The following is a 24,777-nucleotide window of genomic DNA, read 5'->3' on the forward strand; positions in this document are numbered from 1 at the left end:
CACGATCCAGTGGCCTACCAGGGAGTAAATCATTAAACACTTTAGAGTGTTTAATCCTCAACTGTTGGATATTTGGATGATATTCTACCTCCTCAATATTCTTTTGAGTAGGCATAATCTTGCACTCCACTACCCAATCAATAATATCCTGATGACAAACCAAATGCTACATGCACCTAAGGGAGATCTGTTTCAGCTCATCATTACGGATTGCTTTAAGAACCTAGGGCTGCCTGTCCTTAATGAATCTCATCTCCATATTCTTTGTACTCAAGTAGATATCCTTAAGTGTGTCTAACCAGGCCATACCAAGAACTATATTTGTCCCCCCATGTCTACCACATAAAAATCTGCAGTGAAGGCACGTGTGTTAAGTTTCACAAGAAGATCTATAATCATTTTGTTACACTTCAAGGTGTAACCATCAGCTACCTGTACTCGTAGGCCCTCAAAATCCTCAGTCAGCATACCTCTCCTGGTAACCAAACGTAAATAAAATTATAAGTAGCTCCGATATCAAACAAAGCAACAATACCCTGCCAGCTATGAGCCCACGCATCTTGAAAGCTCCTTCTTTCCTCATATTGGATAAGAAAGCTATCTTAAGGTTGGAGTCATCCACCTCATCATGAACATCATCACTCCTATGTTGATCCTCATCATAATCCCCAATCTACTCTTGAAACTCAACACTACCATCATCATCATAGAACCACTCCATCATCCTATTTTTACCCTTAGGTTTCATAGGATAGTGATGGTCAACATCATAAGGACCCTTGTAGTAGAAACACAACTTCCTCCTCAAATCATTAATTGTTTCCTGGTCCAAAGGTGTTGCAGCAGGACGCTTACCCTCGGTCTCCTCCTCTCTCCGAGGAGGTGCCCTATCACAGGAGTATGTAGCAAGCTTTGAAGCAAACTTTCCTCTAGGTGTAGAAGCCTCTAAGTTTCGGGCCTTTTTCATTGCCTCCTGCAATGAAGGGGGATCTAATGACTTAACCCACCCTCTAAGTGGCCCAGCAAGACCCTCAATGAAAAGCATAACCCTCCTCTACTCAGATATGTCATACATCATCACTGATAACCTCTGGAACTCACTGATGAACGCCTCCAAACCAACTGCTTGTTGTAACTAAGCTAACTCCCTAAAATATACCTCAGGATCCTTTTTGTCAAAACGTTCTATCAACCTATCAACAAACTCCTAGTATGATATAATCCAATCATGATGCAGAGATACTAAACCATGATACCACAAATCGTGTGCAACTCCATCAAGGTGTAGCACGGCAAACCTAATGGCGTCCTCCTCAATCATAGGAGGATTTTGTTGGGCGTTGCATGGCAAACAATTCTAGTTTCCATCGATTTTGCTGGGCGCTACTATCAGATTAGACTCGGCCCCCTCTCTGCTTCCAAACTCATCCCACCCCTTGCAGAATTTCAATTTAGGCAAAACAATTATTACTTCTCAATTTTGGTATGAAACCAATAGCAATCTCCTAGACACAACGATTCAACAGTAGGAGAATGTGCTGAATTGCTATACAACAACAGCAATTCACAAAACTTCCCTTCAAAATGATTCTCAGAAATCCAGAAAAAAAACCCTCGCTGGATAATCACATAAGAAAATATATATTCAAGATGCCTTTTTCCATCTCCAAAAAGCCATATTTATACTGCAAATTTGAGTTGCTTAGCTTCAAGCTCACACTCTTCACTTAAATGCAACCTTTATAATATAAAGTCATAGCACTTTATATTATAAAATACAAGGATAATTAAGTGTATCATTAATAACCATTGAACCTCGATCCTCCAAATAAATATGAGTTCCATAATAATTCGTCAAGAGATCAAATAACAAACTAGACATTCACCTTGCCCGACTGCACACCCAAAATAGTAACCACCTGAAAGTGACTTACTAAAAATAGTAAGTCCAAAAATAGCAATATCCAGACAAAGACCCCCAAATCCAAACATCAGCTCACGAGGGTCGTAATGATGAGCTGACTAAATCACATTCTAGAATCCTGCTAAATCAGGGACATTACAAAATTGTCCCTCTTGCTCTGCCCACGAGCTCTCTCTCTCTTCAAGTCCTACTTGCCACAAAAATTCAGCGATTCCCACCTTTTAAGGCACCGAACATGAGGTTTCCCTTGGAAACCATATATACTGAAAACAATTGATACAAAGTAAAGGATAATATCCCCCTAGTTATGAAGGGTTGGGGAATCCTGGGGTTGTCTCCAGCCAACAAAATCCTCATTTTTGAGGCAAAATACCTATCAAAATGGACAAAACTAGCGTCAGTGACCTCCCCTGTCATATCAGCACTCCAAAGCTGAACTAGTAGCTTCTCCCTGTCCTTTTCTAATTCTAGTTTCATGTCTTTTGAAAAGATAGAAATTCCCTTGTATAGGCACATGTCTATTAGTAAGGAATACCAACAAAAGGGATAGTCAATCTTACCGTTGCCGATGCCAATCAATCCATTGTGAATCACCTCCGCCAAGTAAGATGCAAAGTCAAAATTAGAGCTCATCTCGTACTGCAATGTCTGAGCAATCATAAAAAACACCCTTGAGCTTTGGGCAAGCCCACAATGAAATCCATGGAAATTCCCTCCCACTTCCTTTCAGGTTTAGGAAGTGGCTGTAATAAACCAGCAGGATATGTGTTCATGTTTGTTCTGCTGACAAACTGAACACTCTCGGACATAGTGATGAACATAAGCCTTCAACCCCTTCCATGTAAATCTCTCCTGAACCTGTTTATAAGTCTTAAAAAACCCTGGGTGACCAGCCATAGGAGAATCATGGAATGCTCGCAAGATAATCTTATGCACGTTTGACTCTGGAATCAAATATATCCTCCCTGTGTAGATAATTAACTCTCTTGAAAGCGTATATCTATCATTCTAAATACTGCCATCCATAATACTTGAGACCCACTGATCCCAAGCATATTCAGCAATAATTAAATGTCTCCAATCCTCTGAGATATCTGAAACTACACAAAGATGAGTTCTCCTCGAAAGAGCATTTGCAACCACATTTTGAGTCCCCTTGATATAAGAGATATCAAAAATCGTAGGACTCCTAGCTTGCTAACCCACTTATGTTGCCTATCATTTAAATCCCTTTGCCCTAGGAAATGTCTCAGGCTATTGTGATCAGTCTTAATACAAAACTTGTTGCCCACTAAATGCTGCCTGAACTTGGCCAAGGCATGCATGATGGCCAACATCTCTTTATCATAAACTCTAAAAGATCTCTCAAGACCCCACAATTTCTTACTTTCAAAGACTCTGGGATGTCGATCTTGGGATAAGACTGCACCAATACCCTCTCTAGAAGCATCACAATACAAATCAAAGGGCCTAGAAAAATCAGGTAAAGCCAACACCGAACATGAAGTCATGATAGTTTTAAACTTCTCAAAACATTCCTATGCCTATAAGGGGAGCGACATGTTGTGAGAACCCAGCCACAAACCTACGGTAAAAGGCACCAAGACCAATAAACCCCCTTAACTGTGTTAGGGTCTCTAGTGTAGGCCATTCCACAATAGCATAGATCTTATCTGGGTCCATGCGTACTCCATCAGTACTAATAATATGTCCTAGATAAAGTAACTATGTCATACCAAGAGCACACTAGGACTCTTTGGCATACAATAAAGCCTGATCCAATTTACCCAAAACCATATCCAAATGAACAACATGATCATCGCAAATCTTGCTATAAATCAGAATGTCATCAAAGAAGACCAACACAAACCTATGGAGTTGACGGTGAAACACCCTATTCATAGTAGACTGGAAAGTGGCAGAAGCATTGGTAAGACCAAAAGGCACGACCAAAAAATCAAAATGTCCATAGTGAAACCTGAATGTTGTCTTCTCTATATCCTACTCTCTAACCCAGATTTGATGATAGCCAGACCTCAAATCAATCTTCGAAAAATACTTTGCCCCATGTAATTCATCAATGAGCTCATCAATCCGTGGAATGGGATACCGGTTTTTAATGGTCCTCTTATTCAGCATCCAGTAATCAATGCACATCTGGAGGGTACCATCCTTCTTCTTCACCAAAACAATTGAAGAAGCGAATGGGGACTTACCTACATGGTCTTCTTAATCTCATCTTTGAGCCTCTTTGGATGGCGATAAGGTGTGATCATAATAGGCTTAGTGCCCTCCTCCAACTCAATAATATGCTCAACCCCACGATCCAGTGGCCTACCAGGGAGTAAATCATTAAACACTTTAGAGTGTTTAATCCTCAACTGTTGGATATTTGGATGATATTCTACCTCCTCAATATTCTTTTGAGTAGGCATAATCTTGCACTCCACTACCCAATCAATAATATCCTGATGACAAACCAAATGCTACATGCACCTAAGGGAGATCTGTTTCAGCTCATCATTACGGATTGCTTTAAGAACCTAGGGCTGCCTGTCCTTAATGAATCTCATCTCCATATTCTTTGTACTCAAGTAGATATCCTTAAGTGTGTCTAACCAGGCCATACCAAGAACTATATTTGTCCCCCCATGTCTACCACATAAAAATCTGCAGTGAAGGCACGTGTGTTAAGTTTCACAAGAAGATCTATAATCATTTTGTTACACTTCAAGGTGTAACCATCAGCTACCTGTACCCGTAGGCCCTCAAAATCCTCAGTCAGCATACCTCTCCTGGTAACCAAACGTAAATAAAATTATAAGTAGCTCCGATATCAAACAAAGCAACAATACCCTGCCAGCTATGAGCCCACGCATCTTGAAAGCTCCTTCTTTCCTCATATTGGATAAGAAAGCTATCTTAAGGTTGGAGTCATCCACCTCATCATGAACATCATCACTCCTATGTTGATCCTCATCATAATCCCCAATCTACTCTTGAAACTCAACACTACCATCATCATCATAGAACCACTCCATCATCCTATTTTTACCCTTAGGTTTCATAGGATAGTGATGGTCAACATCATAAGGACCCTTGTAGTAGAAACACAACTTCCTCCTCAAATCATTAATTGTTTCCTGGTCCAAAGGTGTTGCAGCAGGACGCTTACCCTCGGTCTCCTCCTCTCTCCGAGGAGGTGCCCTATCACAGGAGTATGTAGCAAGCTTTGAAGCAAACTTTCCTCTAGGTGTAGAAGCCTCTAAGTTTCGGGCCTTTTTCATTGCCTCCTGCAATGAAGGGGGATCTAATGACTTAACCCACCCTCTAAGTGGCCCAGCAAGACCCTCAATGAAAAGCATAACCCTCCTCTACTCAGATATGTCATACATCATCACTGATAACCTCTGGAACTCACTGATGAACGCCTCCAAACCAACTGCTTGTTGTAACTAAGCTAACTCCCTAAAATATACCTCAGGATCCTTTTTGTCAAAACGTTCTATCAACCTATCAACAAACTCCTAGTATGATATAATCCAATCATGATGCAGAGATACTAAACCATGATACCACAAATCGTGTGCAACTCCATCAAGGTGTAGCACGGCAAACCTAATGGCGTCCTCCTCAATCATAGGAGGATTTTGTTGGGCGTTGCATGGCAAACAATTCTAGTTTCCATCGATTTTGCTGGGCGCTACTATCAGATTAGACTCGGCCCCCTCTCTGCTTCCAAACTCATCCCACCCCTTGCAGAATTTCAATTTAGGCAAAACAATTATTACTTCTCAATTTTGGTATGAAACCAATAGCAATCTCCTAGACACAACGATTCAACAGTAGGAGAATGTGCTGAATTGCTATACAACAACAGCAATTCACAATACTTCCCTTCAAAATGATTCTCAGAAATCCAGAAAAAAAACCCTCGCTGGATAATCACATAAGAAAATATATATTCAAGATGCCTTTTTCCATCTCCAAAAAGCCATATTTATACTGCAAATTTGAGTTGCTTAGCTTCAAGCTCACACTCTTCACTTAAATGCAACCTTTATAATATAAAGTCATAGCACTTTATATTATAAAATACAAGGATAATTAAGTGTATCATTAATAACCATTGAACCTCGATCCTCCAAATAAATATGAGTTCCATAATAATTCGTCAAGAGATCAAATAACAAACTAGACATTCACCTTGCCCGACTGCACACCCAAAATAGTAACCACCTGAAAGTGACTTACTAAAAATAGTAAGTCCAAAAATAGCAATATCCAGACAAAGACCCCCAAATCCAAACATCAGCTCACGAGGGTCGTAATGATGAGCTGACTAAATCACATTCTAGAATCCTGCTAAATCAGGGACATTACAAAATTGTCCCTCTTGCTCTGCCCACGAGCTCTCTCTCTCTTCAAGTCCTACTTGCCACAAAAATTCAGCGATTCCCACCTTTTAAGGCACCGAACATGAGGTTTCCCTTGGAAACCATATATACTGAAAACAATTGATACAAAGTAAAGGATAATATCCCCCTAGTTATGAAGGGTTGGGGAATCCTGGGGTTGTCTCCAGCCAACAAAATCCTCATTTTTGAGGCAAAATACCTATCAAAATGGACAAAACTAGCGTCAGTGACCTCCCCTGTCATATCAGCACTCCAAAGCTGAACTAGTAGCTTCTCCCTGTCCTTTTCTAATTCTAGTTTCATGTCTTTTGAAAAGATAGAAATTCCCTTGTATAGGCACATGTCTATTAGTAAGGAATACCAACAAAAGGGATAGTCAATCTTACCGTTGTCGATGCCAATCAATCCATTGTGAATCACCTCCGCCAAGTAAGATGCAAAGTCAAAATTAGAGCTCATCTCGTACTGCAATGTCTGAGCAATCATAAAAAACAATGACCCCGGGATGTGATCTAGCTCATCCATGCCAAAGATTTTTGTAGAGGGATATATAAAGAGCCTGTACCCTAGGATTGAAGCATTTCTTTAATAAGGGCTCTAGGATATGAGATGTTACTAGTGAAAGATGCCCTACCCTTACAAAATGCTCTTGCAGTGGCCCTCCCTAAAGGTATATCCTCTAAGCATCGTACCTTGCTTGTAGATCTTCCAGGTCAATCTATTCACACAAGGTGTGATTAGGGTTCAGCATGAAAACTTCTCTGATCACTTTTGCTGTCACCCTAAATAGGTTATCTCCTACGTCGTTCTTCACAACCCTCAGCACAGGATCGTACCTCTTTGCCAACATTGTCAATAAGTCATCATTAAAGAAAACACCAGGTACGACCAACTTTCCAATGTTAAATTCCCATACATTGCTCAACGGGGTATCATGTTTTCTTTGAGAAAACCATTTTCTGAATAACTCCAATCCACCCATTGTTGTCTCTGCATCCCTCAACCAATTTGCCTTGTCATAGAAATCTTCACCAATCATCAATCTAGGGTTTTTGGAACTAACTATTTTCCTTTGGTTGTTTCATTAGTGGAGAGGGGCAATTGTTCCAGGAAATCATCATGTACATTTCTATGCTGATAATCTATCTTTCCAGAAAAATCCCTTCGTGAAGATATTTTTGTTAATTCAGTAAATTTGAGACTAGAAATCTTCAGACAGTCAAAATTTTAGGCACTTACCCACAAATTTTTTGACCTCAGCAAAACGATTTGTTCACAATAATTCACTATTTGAAAAAAAACTCAAAATCGCAGCTCTGCTCACTATGCTTCAAATCCCTTTCGCTTTGCAATTGGTTATGGAGTTAATCATAGATTTTATGCAGAATTCTTTTGCACGAAGTCACTTTGATACACCATTAATGCTCCAACAATCAAATTGTGTATGTTACGACATGATTTTGAAAATTGGTCGTTGATCTCAACATAATCCGACAGCCATGATTCAAATTTAAAAATTGCATCACTTTTTACCTAGTGGGACACGTTGAAACCTCGTATTCTCGCTTTGGCTAAAATTCGAACACTTTCATTATGCGAGAATACGACCACCGTTGATCCTTTCACATCTCACAATCACAAAAGATCCTTGCTGTCATTACATTTCTTTTAAGAGCTGGGCCCATTGATACACGCGTCACCACCTCGCATTCTCATTTTACATAAAAATCCTACATCTTCATTATGCGAAAATACGACATCCGTTGATCCTCAAGCAACAGATGGTTAAGATTTATGCCCGCAGTTGTATGCAAAATATGGCCCATTTGGACACATGGTGAGTTCTCACATTCTCGCATTGGGTAAACTTCGAACATCTTTATCTTGCGAGAATGCGACAACCATCGATCATTTGAAGATCTGACGGCTAGGAGAAATCATCAATCTTTGTTATACTCAATACACATAGCGAATCAAAACCAGCCACCTAGAAACCTACACTGAAAACATCCTTTTGCAACTCATAACACAGGTTGGTTCCACAAACTCCACGTGTCAACATCTTGCATTCTTGCTTTGGTTAAAACTCGAACATTTTCACTTTGCAAAAATACAACCATCATTGATCTTCATCTGAATCTATGGCTGAAAAGATGCTCGTTCTTCAGGCTGTTTGAACGCAAAAAGAGGCCCACAGGGACACTTGTCATTTTCTTGCATTGTCACACCTTTTAAACTGCTTGCATCTTCAATATGCGAAAATATGAGTGTCATAACAATGCAACCGCCCTCGATCATCACTTAAATCAATGATCAGGGAAAAAATTCAATCTATCTTAGGAACCAATCCGGGTGTGACAGCTAGCATATTACAACTAAGCACGTTGCAATAAGAAGTTATGGCCCTCGCCAAGACACGTGTCGACATGTCGCATTCTCACACTTCTTAAACACTAAGCACTTTGAATCTGCGAGGATGCGACATCCATTGATCTAAAAGAAGATCAACGACTATTGTGAAACAACTGATTTATGCATTTCCTTAGGTCCCACAAGACAGGTGTCACTCTGTAGCTTTCTCACTTTGGTTAAAAGCTTTGCATATTGAATCTGCAAGAATACGATGTTCGTTGATCTAGAAGGAGATCAACGGCTAAAATAACAATTCATTAGAAGCGTTACGAACAAGGAGAATGCAAGACGTGAGCTAACCACAAAACAACCTTGGGTTAAAACTGAGTCATGAGCTAGAGCAAAAACAAAAATTCGCAAAAGATTTTTAGAAATGACACAAAAAAAACCTTAGAATAAGAAATTAAAAGGATACAAGGGCTTTTTCAAATCTCCCGCCTCAATTTGAAAAGGTGTGGATTAAAATTTCAAACACCTAGCGCAAGATGAGACAATAGGGCACAACAGTTGGGGGTTTTCTAGGGCACGACTGAACATGAGAAATACAAACCCTAGTTGCTTACATGGGATACCTGGATTTTCACAATGGATTTTAAGGATTTCTACTAGGTGAAAAACCAGGCCAACAGAGAAGATAGCACAAGGATGGCCGCATAGGCAAAATAGTTTTCACAAAGGAATGATTGGACCAATATCTAATGGCAAAGGTATTGCTGTAATGGGGAGGTGTTTCCCCCAAGTCCCAAAGTCTCCAAAATGTCCCCATGTAACACTAATTAATAATGTACAGCTGGTTGAGGCCATTTTTCTGATTGTACAACCTTTTTGCATGGTGGAATGGGACATCTTTGCTCCATAGATTAAATGAATTATTTCAAATTTGTGAATGGTTATTATTTCTGTCTTTTTGGTGATTACTCAACCAGTTCCCATCTTTTAGTTCAAGCTACTCATCTTGCCCATTCTAGGTAGTGAGGTGTGAAGGCTGCTTCGAATTACTTGCCTATTATTTCTTTATAGCTGGGACTTTAGCCCCCTACGGTACTTCTATTCCCAGGAAGGATGCCACTATAGTATGGCACTTCCTCTACATACGAGATGGGATTTGGAGCCATTAAGACAGTAATGATAGAAGAAGGGCAAGAGAACTCTTAGTCCAATCGGAGGGGTGGGAAGTTTTTGATTGTTAGATTTAAAATACAATGTAATACAATAAAAATGTTATATTGATTGATGGTGATTGCACTTATCTAGTGTAACAATAGACTCTCAATTATTGTTTCTAACATAATTAACAAAATGAGAATTACTATTGCTCATGATCTCCATTGCAAAACCACCAATTGAACAAAAACCCAAAAACACATTAAGAGTAAATTCATAAATAATGTAGTACGAATTATATTCAGGATGACCACCATTTCTTTTAAGTTGATATTCCCTTCCCCAAACAATGCAATTAATATTTCTCTTTATGAGCTCAAGCTCCTAACCTCCAAGAACCAGAATAACTTAAGCATCTCCATTTCCACCATGTTCAAATAAAGCCTCACTTTTTTATTTATGTATACACATATCTTATGTCCCTTAGGCCCCATTTGGTTGGGGAAGATGAATTTGTCGCATAACCAGGTTATCTTATACCCAGGTTTTCAAAAACCTGGTTTTGTGGTTTGGAAAGACAATGGTCCGTTTGGTTGACACGGAAGATGAATATACCGTGGACCCCACAATATTATTAAAAAAACTGTTATAAAATTCAAAACCTGGTTTTAATTTCGAATTCCACCTTTTTATTAAAAGAAACATCTTCCAATTTTTGACCAAAATTGGAAGATGAAATTGAAAACCAGGTTATAATTTTAACCAACCAAACGCCCATTTTTTTTGCAAAACCTGGTTTTAACCCTGATAACCCGGTTTTGGCCCTCATCTTCCAGCAACCAAACGGGGCCTTATTTACCTTCCATTTTATTGTATTTCACACATTATTGAAGGCGTTAATGTTTTCTAGCTTTAGTCAGATAAACCTATAAATAATTATATATGAGATATAATTTGTTCATTATATGTGTGTGTGTGTGTGTGTTATTATATTAACTATGTAATTAATGAATAGACATGTCCCTTCATAACCTTTTTCCCAATATAAATGTGAGTGAGATTGCTGCATTTGAAGATATACAGACATCATAAGTGGTATTGCTTAAGTTGCAGCAATCCTCTGAATTCAACATGGTATCAGAGCAGATGACTCCTGGGTCTGCTAATAATAAGGACAGCTATAGTACCAAATTTAACAAAGATAACAATTTGATTGCATGTATGTAAGTCAACAGTCTGTGATAATGGAGGCACAAGCTTATGCTTGAAGCAATACTGAGTTGCATTCTTCCAAACATCGAGGACTGAGCAACTTCCATACCTTATGGCATGAGATTGATTTCTACCTCTTATCTTCAGTTGGGCACATATGATCAGGAGTTTCTTGGAGATATTGGATAGCAGAAATAAACTACAGAGGGTTGCCTAAGGGTTTGTTTGGGCAGATCTCTGGTCTGTTGTGACCAAATCCAGACTTTTGTATTTTTGCTGGAATAAGAACAGTCTTTAACCTCTGCAAATTGGCTGAACGGATAAATGTATGGCGGCATGGGTATTTTAGAAGTCACATTTGTCAGTGTTGTGTGAATAAGAAGAAAAATCTTTCCACCTTGATTGCTAGAAAGACATTGGAGAGGCATGGGTAATCTGGTGTGTAAATTGGACAACAAATGATGAACATCATTTCTGTATGTTCAGGGCTGTCGTAGTGTACAGAAAATTACACCTGCATAACATATGAAACATATTTCAGTTGAACATTTTCTGTATTGGCAGAAATTCAAAATTCATCACAGCAATTATCAGGTGAGGAGTATAATATATTTATGTCCTCTAAATATTTTAATTCTGCCTTTGATAAATAATATTCCATACTGTTGATGCATATGCCTTTGATACGATTTTTCCGAGTACTGTCAAAAGCAATTAAACATCACAATTCTGATATATACTTGTCTTTCTGTTGCAAATGACTCACATTCCACACTTGCATAAAACATAATACACAAAGCCTACAAGTCTGATGTACAAATCTCTGCAAACAAGGAAACTATACCCTAGAGGAGTATGGAATCTGTTTCACAAAATAATGGTTGGGAATATGTGCTTATTTAGACAGGAAAATGTGAGGGGGTTCTTACATAACTTGCCCAATTGGGCAATCCATAACCTTGTCACAGGCTCTGCTTGACTTTTGCTTTAGCATGGTGTCACAGAAGCATTGTCATCATTGCTTGGGATCAATTTGAGTTCCACATCTTCAATTTTTTTTTATTGCTTTTGCTCAATGTCACTGATCTTGTGGCAGGAGATCAACGTTAGTTACATATCCAGCTAAAGCCCAATGCATAATATGCATCCCTGAATTTCAATCTCATCCCCAATGCTCTCATTACCAACACAGGCCTCAAATAGGTTGTAAGGATTAACAAACAGTTTTCTTTGATGGTAAATTCCTTGATGCAGTCTAAATGTAATTTCAGACATGGTCTTCATGCTCGCTAAATATGACTTTTGTTGGAGGATCTTATATCTTCCACTTCTCCAACCACCAGGTGCTTTCTCTTTGAAGAATAATGTGTAGATTATTCAAATCTATGTGGAGATACTAATTATTATCTGTCGACAAACCTGAGCTCTTTACATTTAACCTATTCAAAGACTAGAATATATGCAATTAATATGGATAATGACATCACAAGGAGTGCATTTTCATTCAACAGTGAAAAGATGATATGTGTTATGATGAATATTCCATGGCTTGTGTAGTGTATAAATAATTGTGCTTTGGTGGTCTATTCTGGCAAATATCAATATTGCTAGACCTTGTAGAGGAATGTTGATAGAGGTGCCAACTTGGAGATAATGTTATGTAAAGTTTCTGCAAATTCTGTATCCTTTCAATCAGACTTTAATTCTGTCCTTGGTTGCTGAGTATGATTTACTTATTAATCTGAATATTGAAGGAGTCGTCACCTTTACTTCTGATCCGAATGTTATATAACTACTGCAATAAATCGATAGGATGATATTGCTTGAAGAAGCAGACTTAGTTGTAATTGTATGTCCTTCAAACTGCAATACTATCCTTCCTATATACCTAACTAAAGGACATGACACTCAAATGGACACATGTCTTGCCTAAGTTGGCCCATATGCCTCTTCCATAAATCGGTGATTTACAAGATTAGTTACCATTAAATACTAACTAACACACAGTGTTTAGATTAGTTTTAATAACACATAAACTTCTAGGAAGTCGCCGTCTCATAAGAGGAAGAATACATATAATGCCATACGTAGTATATAGGATGAGAAGATCAAGTGTGGTCTGCACTTTCAGCCCTGTATGTTATTTGATTATATACTTAACACTCCCTCCTAACCTGATAATCATTCAGAGAGATATCATATCTAGCAACATTAATGTATCATAGAACACATGATACAATGTCATATTACTAAACCTGTGATATGATAAATCACTGCTACTAGTGATAATATACAGGATAAATCTGAAGAGTAATTTAATTTCTTCATTTATCCAAGTTATGATTCATAGAAACGGGTATTTCTATATCACAACAAGATCCTAAGTTTAAGATCTACCAGAATATAGGATAAACCCGGAGAATACTAAAATTCTTCCTTTATCCAAATTGTGACTCATAGACATAGCAATGTCCACTTCACAATACAATCTAAAACTCATCTAGATCTTACAATAGAACTCTACTGTTTAGCACATTGTCTAAGAGATTGTCATCTCTCATAATGTCTTTTATACAATTGTTCATCATCTCAGAGATTGTCACCTCTTAAATAATGAATGCAAATGGTGGAGCCCATAATAGTCAGTAGCCTGACAAAATAAAATAAAATAATTTTATTAATAATTAAAAGAGTACAAATGGATTACAACTCAACCATACCAAGTCTCCTCCTGAAGTGTTCTATCTTCACTCTAGATAGAGGTTTGGTGAGTATGTCTGCTGTTTGATCTGTAGTGCAAATGTATTCTAATTTTACAAAATTCATGTCTACCATATCTCTTACATAATGCTAAAGAATTTCAATATGCTTGGACCTGTCATGAAAAACTGGATTCACTAAAAGCTTGATGGAACTCTGATTATCACAATGAATAATCATAGGATTCATGGCTTGCCCAAATAATCCTACAAGTAACTTCCTTAGCGAGATTACTTCTCGAGAGGCCATCATTGCTGCAATGTATTCGGCTTCTATGGAGCTCTGAGCTACTAAAGACTACTTTCTGCATATCCAAGATATCATAGTTGATCCTAAACTGAAACAGTATCCTGAAGTACTTTTTTTGTCTTTAACACTTCCACCCCAATCTAAGTCTGTGAATCCATGCAAATCTAAAGAAACCTTCTCATATTTGAGTCCAAAATTAAGAGTGCCTTGTAAGTATCTCATAATGCGTTTAACTGCAACTAGGTGAATTTCATTTGGCTCACACATAAACTGGCTTAAGGCATTAACAACATAGCAAACATCCGGTCGTGTGTATTTACTAAGTACATAAGGGACCCAATCATCTGTCTATAGAGAGTAGGATCAATGGAAGGTGATTTTGCTGCTACTTCTTTAAGTTTATGTAGATTAGTCTCCCTTGGAGAAGACATAGGCTTACAATTCCACATTCCAAATCCCTTCAAAATGTCTAATGTATACTTCCCTTGATTAAGTATGATAATATCAGAATCATGTTGTACTTCCAAACCTAGGAAGTAATGAAGGAGTCCCAAATCTTTCATCTCGAATTCTTTAGTTAGATCTTTCTTGCACTGGTCTATGAGATGATTATCACCTATTATTAGTAAATCATCAACATATGGTATCAGAATTACCATATCATCTTTATCTCTTTTATAATATAAATTTGGATCGGCTTCATTCTTGGAGAATCCTAACCCGGTAAGATACTTATCAATTCTTTCATACCAAACCTTGGAAGCCTGTTTAAGCCCATATAGAGCTTTCTTGAGCCTGCAAATAAAAGCGTTAGGATCATGAGTTTCAAATCCTTCAAGTTGCTCCAAATATACTTCTTCTGTAATCTTTCCATTTACAAATGTTGTTTTACATCCATCTAATGTACTTTCCATCCCTTTGATGCTGCAATTGCTAGGACTACTCTTACAGAGGTATATCTGGCAACAGGAGCAAAGGTTTCTTCATAATCAATCCCTTCCTTCTAAGAAAATCCTCTGGCTACAAATCTAGCTTTATACTTTTCAATGCTACCATCAACAACATGCTTTATTTTAAATATCCACTTGGAAGAAACAACAGATTTTTCTTTAGATCTAGGAACAATTTCCCAAACATAATTTTTCATAATAGATTGGTATTCTTCCGTCATAGCTTCTTTCCAAGTTGTATATTTAATAGCATTAGAAGGATTGGTTGGTTCTGTTTTAGATAGATCACTCATGTTTGCTGTATAATTAGAGAATCTTTTAGGTCTTCTGCTTTCTCTGACTGTTCCAGAAGGTGCAGCAAAGTTTTGAGCTGCCTCGACTGTTTTAATGGCCCAGAGTGGTCTTTTCTTTGAATTTTGATTTTCTTCAAGATTCATATTTTGAATTTCATCTTCAATTTCTTCTAAGTTCTCCCTCTGGGACCCAGATTCACTATTTCTTTCAGAACTAGATAAAGGAGAAGGTTCTTCAGAACTCAGTGCTCTTTTGAATGCAAAATCTTCTTCAAAAACCACATCCCTACTAAGTTCAATACTTTTCTATCCAGGTATGAAAATCCTATATGCCTTAGATGTTTCACTATACCCTACAAAAATACCTTTCCTTCTAGACGGTTCCAACTTGGTTCTCTTTTCTTTTGGAACATGGATATATACAGGGCACCAAAAATCCTAAGATGACTTATATTGGGTTTGACCTTAGTAAATACTTCTTCAAGAGTTTTATCTCTAGGGTAAGACTGAGGACTTCTGTTTTGAATATAGACAGCAGTACAAGAGGCTTCTATCCAAAGATAATATTTTGGATTTTGATCAAAAATCATAGCTCTAGTAGCTTCTATAATTGTCCTATTCTTTCTTTCCGCTACCCCGTTTTGTTCTAGATTATAAGGAACAATGTACTCCCTCTTAATCCCTGATTCTTTACAAAACCTTTTAAACAAGTCTGAGGTATATTCCCCTCCGTTATCAGTTCTAAGGGTTTTAATTTTATGTCTTGAAAAGTTTTCAATTAATGTTTTAAATTCTTTAAATCTCTTTAGGATTTCTTTTAATTCTTTGCATTTTAAGAAGTAAATCCATGTTTTCTTAGAGAAGTCATCTATGAACAAAATATAATACCAGAATCCTCCAAGAGAAGAAATAGACATAGGCCCACATAAATCTGATTGAATTAACTCCAAAACATTTTTTGTTTTCCTAGTGCTATCATGAAATAGACTTCTAGTGTTCTTACCCAAAGCGCACCCTTTGCATGTGCTTCAGTGGTCATTATTTAGTTTAGGTAATCCAGTAACCATCTTCTCCATAGTTGATAAGGTTTTGAAATTTAAATGCCCTAATCTTCTATGTCATATTTCATTTATGTCTGTAGCTTCATGAACTAAGGCTTGAATAGGTCAACTAGATTCTGTTTTCAATTCATACAAACATCCTTTTCTTTGACCAATCAACTTTGCTTTCTTGATTGAGGAGGTCTTTGCCCAAGTTAATACTTTGTCATCCATGAATGCAACATTATGCCCATCATCTTCAAGCGTTGTAATTGAGATTAGATTTCTTTTAATTTCTGCTATGTAGAGTAACCTTTGAGAAGAAGAGTATTTCTTGATTTTAGTTTCAAGGTGCAATTTCCAATTCCTTCAACGGAATGTGCAAAATTATCACCAATGGTAACTTCACCTTAACCTTCTCTGATAAGGAGTCTAGTGTTTCTTTGTATCTCGTTATATGTCTAGAAAATCCACTATCAATTATCCATGCTTTACTTGAAATTTCATTTGATAATGAGTACAATACACGATTCTCGGGATCATAGGTATCTTCTTCCCTAGTAACATTTGTACAGTTTGCTTGTTTAGGATTTTTAAGACAATTCGATCTGTCGTGTCCAAATTTTTCACATTTGAAACACTTTATTTTAGATAGATCTTTCTTGGGTTTCCCATTCTATTGATTTCCCTTTTTCCTTTTGAAATGCTTCTTCTTGCCCTTATAGGAGTTTGTATTAAGAACATGAAGTTCTTTATCCTCTCTTTTTAGTTTCCCTCCTTTCTTTAGTTTTCTGGATTCTTCTTGAAGACAATCGTTCTTAAGTCTGTTGAAGTCAAGAAGATTATCTTTGGCACTTATTCCTTGTGCAAAAGTCTCCCATGAATCTGGTAATCCATCTATGGCCATTAGTGTTAATTTTGTGTCATTAATAATGGTTCCTATGCTTGACAGTTCATCTCTAATGCTAGCAACTCTTAGGAAGTAAGAATTCATTGATTCTCCTTTCTTTAGTTAAATGTGATTTAGTTGCCTTTTCAGTGCTAGAACCCTAGTTGCATTGTTGACCTCATATGCACTTCGCAATGCATTCATCATATCAAATGCAATTTGATGTTTTGTAAGCATGGGTACGATATCATTTTTTACTCCATCTAATATGATTTGAATTGCTTTCCTATTTCCTTTGCTCCAGATGGATTTATGAGCTTCAACTGGCGGTTGTTTGGATGCTTTATCAACGAATTGTCTTACATCATTCTCTTCAAGAATCATCATGATTTTGAATTTCAAGCCTCAAAGTGTTCTTTCCCATCAAACCTGTCCTCGGGTCTAATTGTGTATGCCATTGAAGATAGGAGATAGTTGCTAAATATATATGAAGTCTTGATAACTGAATTTTGCAAAGCATAGGTTTGACTACCAGAGCTCTGATACCATGTAAAGTTTCTGGAAAGTCTGTATCATTTCAATCAGACTTTAATTCTGTCATTGGTTGCTGAAAATGATCTTCTTATTAATCTGAATATTGAAGGAGTTGTCACCTTTACTTCTGATTTGAATGTTATATAATTTATGCAATAAATCGATAGAATGATATTGCTTGAAGAAGCAAACTTAATTGTAATTGTGTGTCCTTCAAACTGTAATACTATCCTTCCTATATACCAGACTAAAGGACATGACACTCAAATGGACATGTCTCTTGCCTAAGTCAGCCCATATGCCTCTTCCATAAATCGGCGATTTACAAGATTAGTTACCACTAAATACTAACACAATGTTTAGATTAGTTTTAATAGCACATAACCTTCTAGGAAGTCGCCGTCTCATAAGAGGAAGAATACATATAATGCCATATGTAGTATATAGGATGAGAAGATCAAGTGCGGTCTACACTTTCAGACCAGTATGTTATCTGGTTATATACTTAACATGTTAGTCCTCCTATTTGTCATGGTGATTTGTAGAGATTTTGCAATTACAATGAAGATGAAGTATCAGTTGCTAAGGAGAAAACAAATCCACAAACAAATTAAGTGTAAAGAGAAGGGACCACTGGAAATATAAGTTTTTGGAGTGGTAGTTTATAAGCAGTGTGGATAACATTGTTAGTTTGCACAAGTGAAAATAAATTGATAAATCAAGCACATAATAATCAACTACAAGCCACTTGAATCAACTAGGACATGGGGAGAAATATCAACATAAAAATTATTGATTTCTTGTGATAGTGACTTCCGGATTTAAATGGCTACCTCTAGAAAAATTATAAATATATTGACAGTTGAAGATATATGTTTGATCACATATTATATATGTAGGTGGAAGTTGTTTAAATCCAAGCTTGACTAACATATTGATGATGATTTTAAAAATAAAATGATTTGATGAAAACAAAAGACCAGACTATCAAGTGAGTTGAGGTAGTGTTGCATAGATTGAGGTATTGGTCATAGGTGGTACAGGAAATTGGAAGAGGCTTTACAAGGATTGGATTCGTCTACTATGATGTGATGCAAAAATTGTTCGATGATAAATGAATGGGAATTTTAGATTGAAGGAGGAATAATAATCAATGTTTCATTCTCATTATTTGACAAATGCTTGTATAGAGATAGTTTTGATTTAATGTCTATGGACCTTCTTTGGAGAAACTTCTATCAAAGATATGCAGATAAGTATTCATTAGCTTTGAGTATTACTAATCTCTATATTCTCTCTCTAATTGTATTTCCATATGTACTATAAGAGTTGCTTTGATGATGTTCTTCCAAAAAAAAAAATGGTACATTGGGCATGCTACCTAATATGAGTACCCTTCTATAACAAGAGGGAGTTTGGCACATCCGTCAGAGAGGGAAAAAATAGATGATATGTTTCAGTTTGCTCCCAAGCAACTTGGTCATATTGGTTCAGAAGGAGTAGACTATGTTGACATGGTTTCTCTATAAATCAGAAAATTATAGCAGTTAAAGGGACTATCATTCATGTTATGAAGTTCCATGTAAACCAAGGATGTCTAGACTATACAATTCTTAGATAGATTGGTTCTTGTTGAACCAGGGAGCATGACAGTTCATTAAAGGCAACTTTGGACAAAGAGAGGGAGCAGATAGAAGATATGTTTCAGATTCAGAGGGAGTCATGACACCTTATTGGAGATAAGCTTGATAAGGAGGTCAAAAGGTTAGTATTTCTTCATAAAGAAGAAGTTCCAAGTGAAATCCCTTGTAATACATTCTTCTCTATGAAAGATAAGTTTGAGGTGAAAACCTTATTCTCTCGTATGATCCATGGTGGATATCATGACAACACCATATGATAGTATCTGTGGTGACGTCATGTGTGTATGGGCCTACCTCCTATGTACATCATGAGGAAGTGGCAACTTCCAAAAGATTATCACTTGTACTTGTAGAGGTTATTGAAAGGTGGTGATCTTACAATAACTTAAATCATGATATACATTTTATGTAAATGTTGAAATAGATCATGAAAGCTTTATCTTGTAAATCAACAACTAAGAGTTAGATGTCATTAAATTGACGATCTATAAGTTGTTTGTATAGATATATGATAGGTATTTGGTGAATATCTTGCCTCGATATTTTGATAGGCCATTATCGTATTGGATACTTGGTGGATATCATTAAATTGATGTTCTGCTAGGCCAATGCTCATGCTACCCGATATGATATCAAATTAGTATTTGGTGAATATCCTATGTTGATATTCTAATAGGCCAATACTTATATGATATCATATATTGGAAGTCTTTTGATCAAAGACTGTTGGACTAACCACCAATGTTCCCCTTTGGGATTCGTGACATGGCTTAACCGCCTCCTATGTTCTATAAGTCTAGTGGTTGTATCGAGCATTGACAAGTCGATCTTTTGGTGCAACGGCAATGCTAGCTTGTAACAAGTGGTATCAAAGCTTGGTCACAGGTTTGAATCTCCTCGGGTAACGCTAAGGGGGGATTGTTGAACTAATCGCCAACGTTCCCCTTCGAGATTTGTGACATGGCTTAACTACCTCCAGTGTTCTATAAGTCTAGTGGTTGTATTGAGCATTGACAGGTTGATCTTTTGGTGCAACGGCAACACTAGCTTGTAACAAAGGCTTCTTTTGTTATATTGTTTCTAAATATTCCAATGGTGTTCTATTTATCACGTGTTTATCCTCCCTAGCTAAGAGGGAGTGTTAATGTTTTCTGCTTTAGTCAGATAAACCTATAAATAATTATCTATGAGATATAATTTGTTCATTATATATATATATATATATATATAAACTATGTAATTAATGAATAGGGACATGTCTCTTCATAACCTTTTTCCCAATATAAATGTGAGTGAGATTGCTGCATTTGAAGATATACACAAATCACAGGTAGTATTATTTAAGTTGCAGCAATCCTCTGAATTCAACAGAAGGATCAAACAATAAATGGGAAATGAAAATGTTTACTACATTGGTATTAATTACAAATTATCAAGGACGACAATTCACAAACAAACACTAAATGAACTAAAGGCCATGGAAGACAAGAAGAAAGAGAATAACAATAAAAATAGCAACTCCAATGATGCGTTGCTTACAGATAATTCACAGTAAAACATCCTATAACAATCTGGTCTACAGGATGTTAAAAGTCATTGCCATCATCATCATTATATTTGTCAATATCCAATCCCAAAATCCAAGAAATCCTTTTCCATCACCAATACATTTCCATTGAATAAGCATAGGCCAGAAGTAGCCATTATTTAATTCCCTATGCTGCTTCAGAATTACAATGAGAATCAAATCCCTAAATTGCTCTGAATACTGTGCTGAAGTGTAGAGATGAAGTATTCTATCACCAGGGAAAGACTTCTAAAAAGGGACAAATATATATACTCAAAAACATTTTCTGATAGAAACAATGGGCATGTAAAATCAATAGAACATTTGAGCTTTCCATACCTAATAAAGAACAAAAACTAACAAATATAAACAAACTTCGGAGAAAATAGCAAGAGAAACACCCATTCCTCAAATTAAATGTGGTGGTGGAGAAAAAGAACTAATTTTGCATGAGGATGTATAGGTGGTAGAAATTGGACTGCCATAAAAAATTTAGGAATAAGGGCATAGCAAAGTGATAACCAAACCAATAAATATAAAGATTAATAAATTAGAATTTAACAATAATATAAAAATAGCCAATACTCCAAGTGAGAATTTTAGCAATTCTAATAGTAGTGAAAGTGTCAATAAGACTACTATGATGCTCATACTACATCACAGAGTGAAACAATACAAAAACTAAAAATTTCACAGCAAGTATCATTTGAATTTTCTTTAAATTGTTAATTTAATGAGGGATATGCTTCAATAGTTGATGGGTTGGGAAGCAAACTGTGGATATCTCTAAGTCATTGGTAAGTCCCACCAACCCCATCCCCATCTCATGACACATCCCCAAGAGATTCAAAGGGTGGGGAGCTGTCCCCTTGGAACAAGTAAACGAGAAGTTGTGACAGAAATCGACAAATCAGGCCAGATGGCAACTAAATTTTTTGTTTGTTTATGAAGAGTAAAAGGTAGTAATGTTTTTTTGCACATTTCCTGACAACAATACTAAGAAACCAGGATAGAACTATGTATAAGTCATTAACGCAGCTAAACGTCCAGAAAAGCATACTTTTTTGTGAAGCTCTTTTCTTTCCTTGTGCAGTTGTCCAATCAAACCATTTACTCTTTCCACTGTAGACATAAGTTGAGAAGTGGCTGAAGCTTCCTTCCTCTCCACATGATTTAAATTTGTCTGCAACTCACCCATCTGAAACTGGATACGGGCAAACTCATCCCTCAACTTTAAATTGGTTTCAAATAACTGTGTGCATTCTGTTTCAGCACACAGGGCCCTGTATTCTGCAGTCAAGAATTTACCTTGAATTTTTTGTACCAAGGTCTCCATCTCGCTCAATTTTGCATATAAAACCTGCAGCTCAATGTCTTTTGCTATAGCCGATATGGACACAACTGACACTTGATTGTTACATTCTTTAATGTGACCCACTAATATATTCAACATCCTTACATCTTCACCTTCAGAAAATTCAAAATTTTCTTCATCCATCTTAAACTTCATTTCTGGACCCTTTACTAGAGATTCAAGCAATTGTTTGAGTTTTTTAATCCTAGCTGTCATACTTTGTAGAGTACTCTCTTGTGCTAGGAATTTCACCTCACTCTCTTCAAGCTTACTTTGAAGAACATGTTCTCTTTGAGACACTCTTTCCAAGTCTCGTTCAACAGTTTCCAATTTCTCTTGTGTGTCCTTTAACAAACCATCCAGTACTTCAGCCAAATTCTGAGCCTGATAAAGCCTCTCTGTAGATTTCATTATAATGTTTTTATATTTGCATACTTCTCCTTCTGCAGCAATTAAGTTTTCCTGCATTTCTTGTTCCTTTTTCTGTGAGTTCAGTAGTGCACTCTCAATTTTTTTTACTCTCTCCAAAGAATAATGTTGAGAATGCTTAAATTCTTCCTCACTTTTGAGGTGATTTGCTTCAATCTTGTTCATTCCCTGCTGTTCTTGCTCACATTTTTCAAGCTTTTGATGAAGCCCTTCAATCTCTTCTTCCTGTTTAGTAAAAATTCTCTCCATTTCCTTTGCCCTGGACTCATAAATTACTTGTAAATAGTCTGATTCCAAGGCCTTTTTAAAAGTCTCAACAAAATTATCTTCTGCCTGTTTAGCTAGCACATCACACTCCTTACTTTTGTTCATCAAAAACTTGAAGTGTGCCTCTGAAGCTGGTACCTTCTCTTCAAAGCAAGCTGCAGTCATTTCAAGTGTATTTAATCTAGCCACTGCATTTTTCAATTCATCTTCCTTCAGAGCGCTATGCTTTTTTTCTTGACATAACAAGTCTAGTTCCATGTTAGACTTATTTTCTAATTCTGTTCTCTTGCATTCAGCATCCTGGAATTGCTCATGCAAGATCAAATCTCTTTCTTTCAAGGCCACTGTCACCTCTTTTAATTTATCCAAAAGATTTGAATCATCCCTGAATTTCCCTAGATTTGTGAATCGCCCTTGGAAGAATTCAGACTCAATAAGCTCTCTTGTCAATGTTCTTGCTTTCGACTCAAAATTCTTCAGTCTTTCCCACTCTGTCAGGACATCTTCCTTTTCCTTTTCAACCTTATTTTGTTTTAACTCAAGAAAATACATCTTCCTTTCCTTTTCCTTAGCAAGCATCAATTCCTCTTTTAGCTTTAAAGTTTTATTGTGTGCAGGCTTATGTTTTGTTTCAGGATCAATAACATTTTCAGCTAAATTTGAGAGTCCATCTGCCACTGCCATTTTTTTTTCAAACCTCTTCCATGCCCTGAAATCAAGAATGTGAGAAACAACCCGTCATTTTGATGATTAGAAAGATGCAATATTATATAATTAATGAAAGTTGAACAATATAAGAAGAAATATGTAACCAAAATACGTATTCAAGCATAATACAGTAGAGAACTGATTTGTCTAAAAATTCAAGCAATGTCTATTAAAAAGTTCAAAAGAAAAATATGAAAGAATCGCCAAAAAGATGGCAATTTATAAAAGAATTGTTCTTCTCAGTGTTATTGTAGAGCATAACAAAATACCAGGGGAATCGACTCTGCAGTGCATTTGGTAAACTGATCCTTCCTAATAAACATTTAAGATTCCTTGACTGGATTGATCTCAACAGTTTCAGATCCTTCTCTAATTCCTCTTTCTGAATATCCAGTTTTATGTTCTTTAGGGATCCCTACCATATATGCCATCAAGAAGGTAATTGCTTTCTGGATTCTAGCTCATCCTCTCCTTTAACAAAATCAGACATCACCGCACAAGGCATTGCCCCAAAAACATTCCTTTTGGAGCAAACAGCACTCCACTTAAAAATGATTTCCTGGGAAAAGCATATAATTCATACTGTGAAACCTGCAAAGAGAAAGAAAAGCAAGGTACTGAAGGAGAGAAGAATGTTCAGTATTAAAAGCACATAAATGCACCTTAGATTTACCAACATCTATTGTAACCTATGATTGAGCCTATTGCGCTTCAATTATACAGAACAAAGTTGCTATTTACATGCACAGTCACACAATTCAGATATGAGACTGATTTAAAAAGCCTAAAATAATTAAAATAAGAGTCATACATTTAGTGGGATCTTGGTAATAAATGAACAACGAGTCATCTAATAATTATCTTAGACCCATTTATGTTGTTTCAGCAGTAATTGGATGTCAATGTTAGTCTTATTTAGGAAAATGTTATAAGATGCCGAGTAAGAGAAGTGAGCCAAAACATAATCAACTTTCATTAAATAAGATTTAGAACAAAAGATAGGAATCAGCATAGAAAAACATCA

The 24,777-nt window shown here is 36.6% G+C and overlaps 1 protein-coding gene across 3 annotated transcripts in view; it reads right to left on the minus strand.

The window, feature by feature from the left end:
* Nucleotides 1-24,777, minus strand: part of LOC149533567 (uncharacterized) — a 117,932-nt gene that overhangs the window by 68,443 nt on the left and 24,712 nt on the right. Inside the window, exons 2-3 of one of the 3 annotated variants that reach the window (XM_089803589.1) lie at nucleotides 24,023-24,312; nucleotides 22,056-23,754 (exon numbers count right to left, since the gene is read on the minus strand). In XM_089803589.1, the coding sequence (XP_089659715.1) occupies nucleotides 22,056-23,729 (1,674 nt within the window). In that variant the 5' untranslated portion in view covers nucleotides 23,730-23,754; nucleotides 24,023-24,312. Of the gene's footprint in view, nucleotides 1-22,055; nucleotides 23,755-24,022; nucleotides 24,371-24,777 lie in introns of those variants that run through there. The other 2 variants (XM_089803587.1, XM_089803588.1) reach the window with 2 other exon arrangements.

Source organism: Cupressus sempervirens, chromosome 10, assembly GCF_028749045.1.
Source record: "Cupressus sempervirens isolate cs-2001-9-10 chromosome 10, ASM2874904v1, whole genome shotgun sequence".
NCBI classification, from domain to species: domain Eukaryota; kingdom Viridiplantae; phylum Streptophyta; class Pinopsida; order Cupressales; family Cupressaceae; genus Cupressus; species Cupressus sempervirens.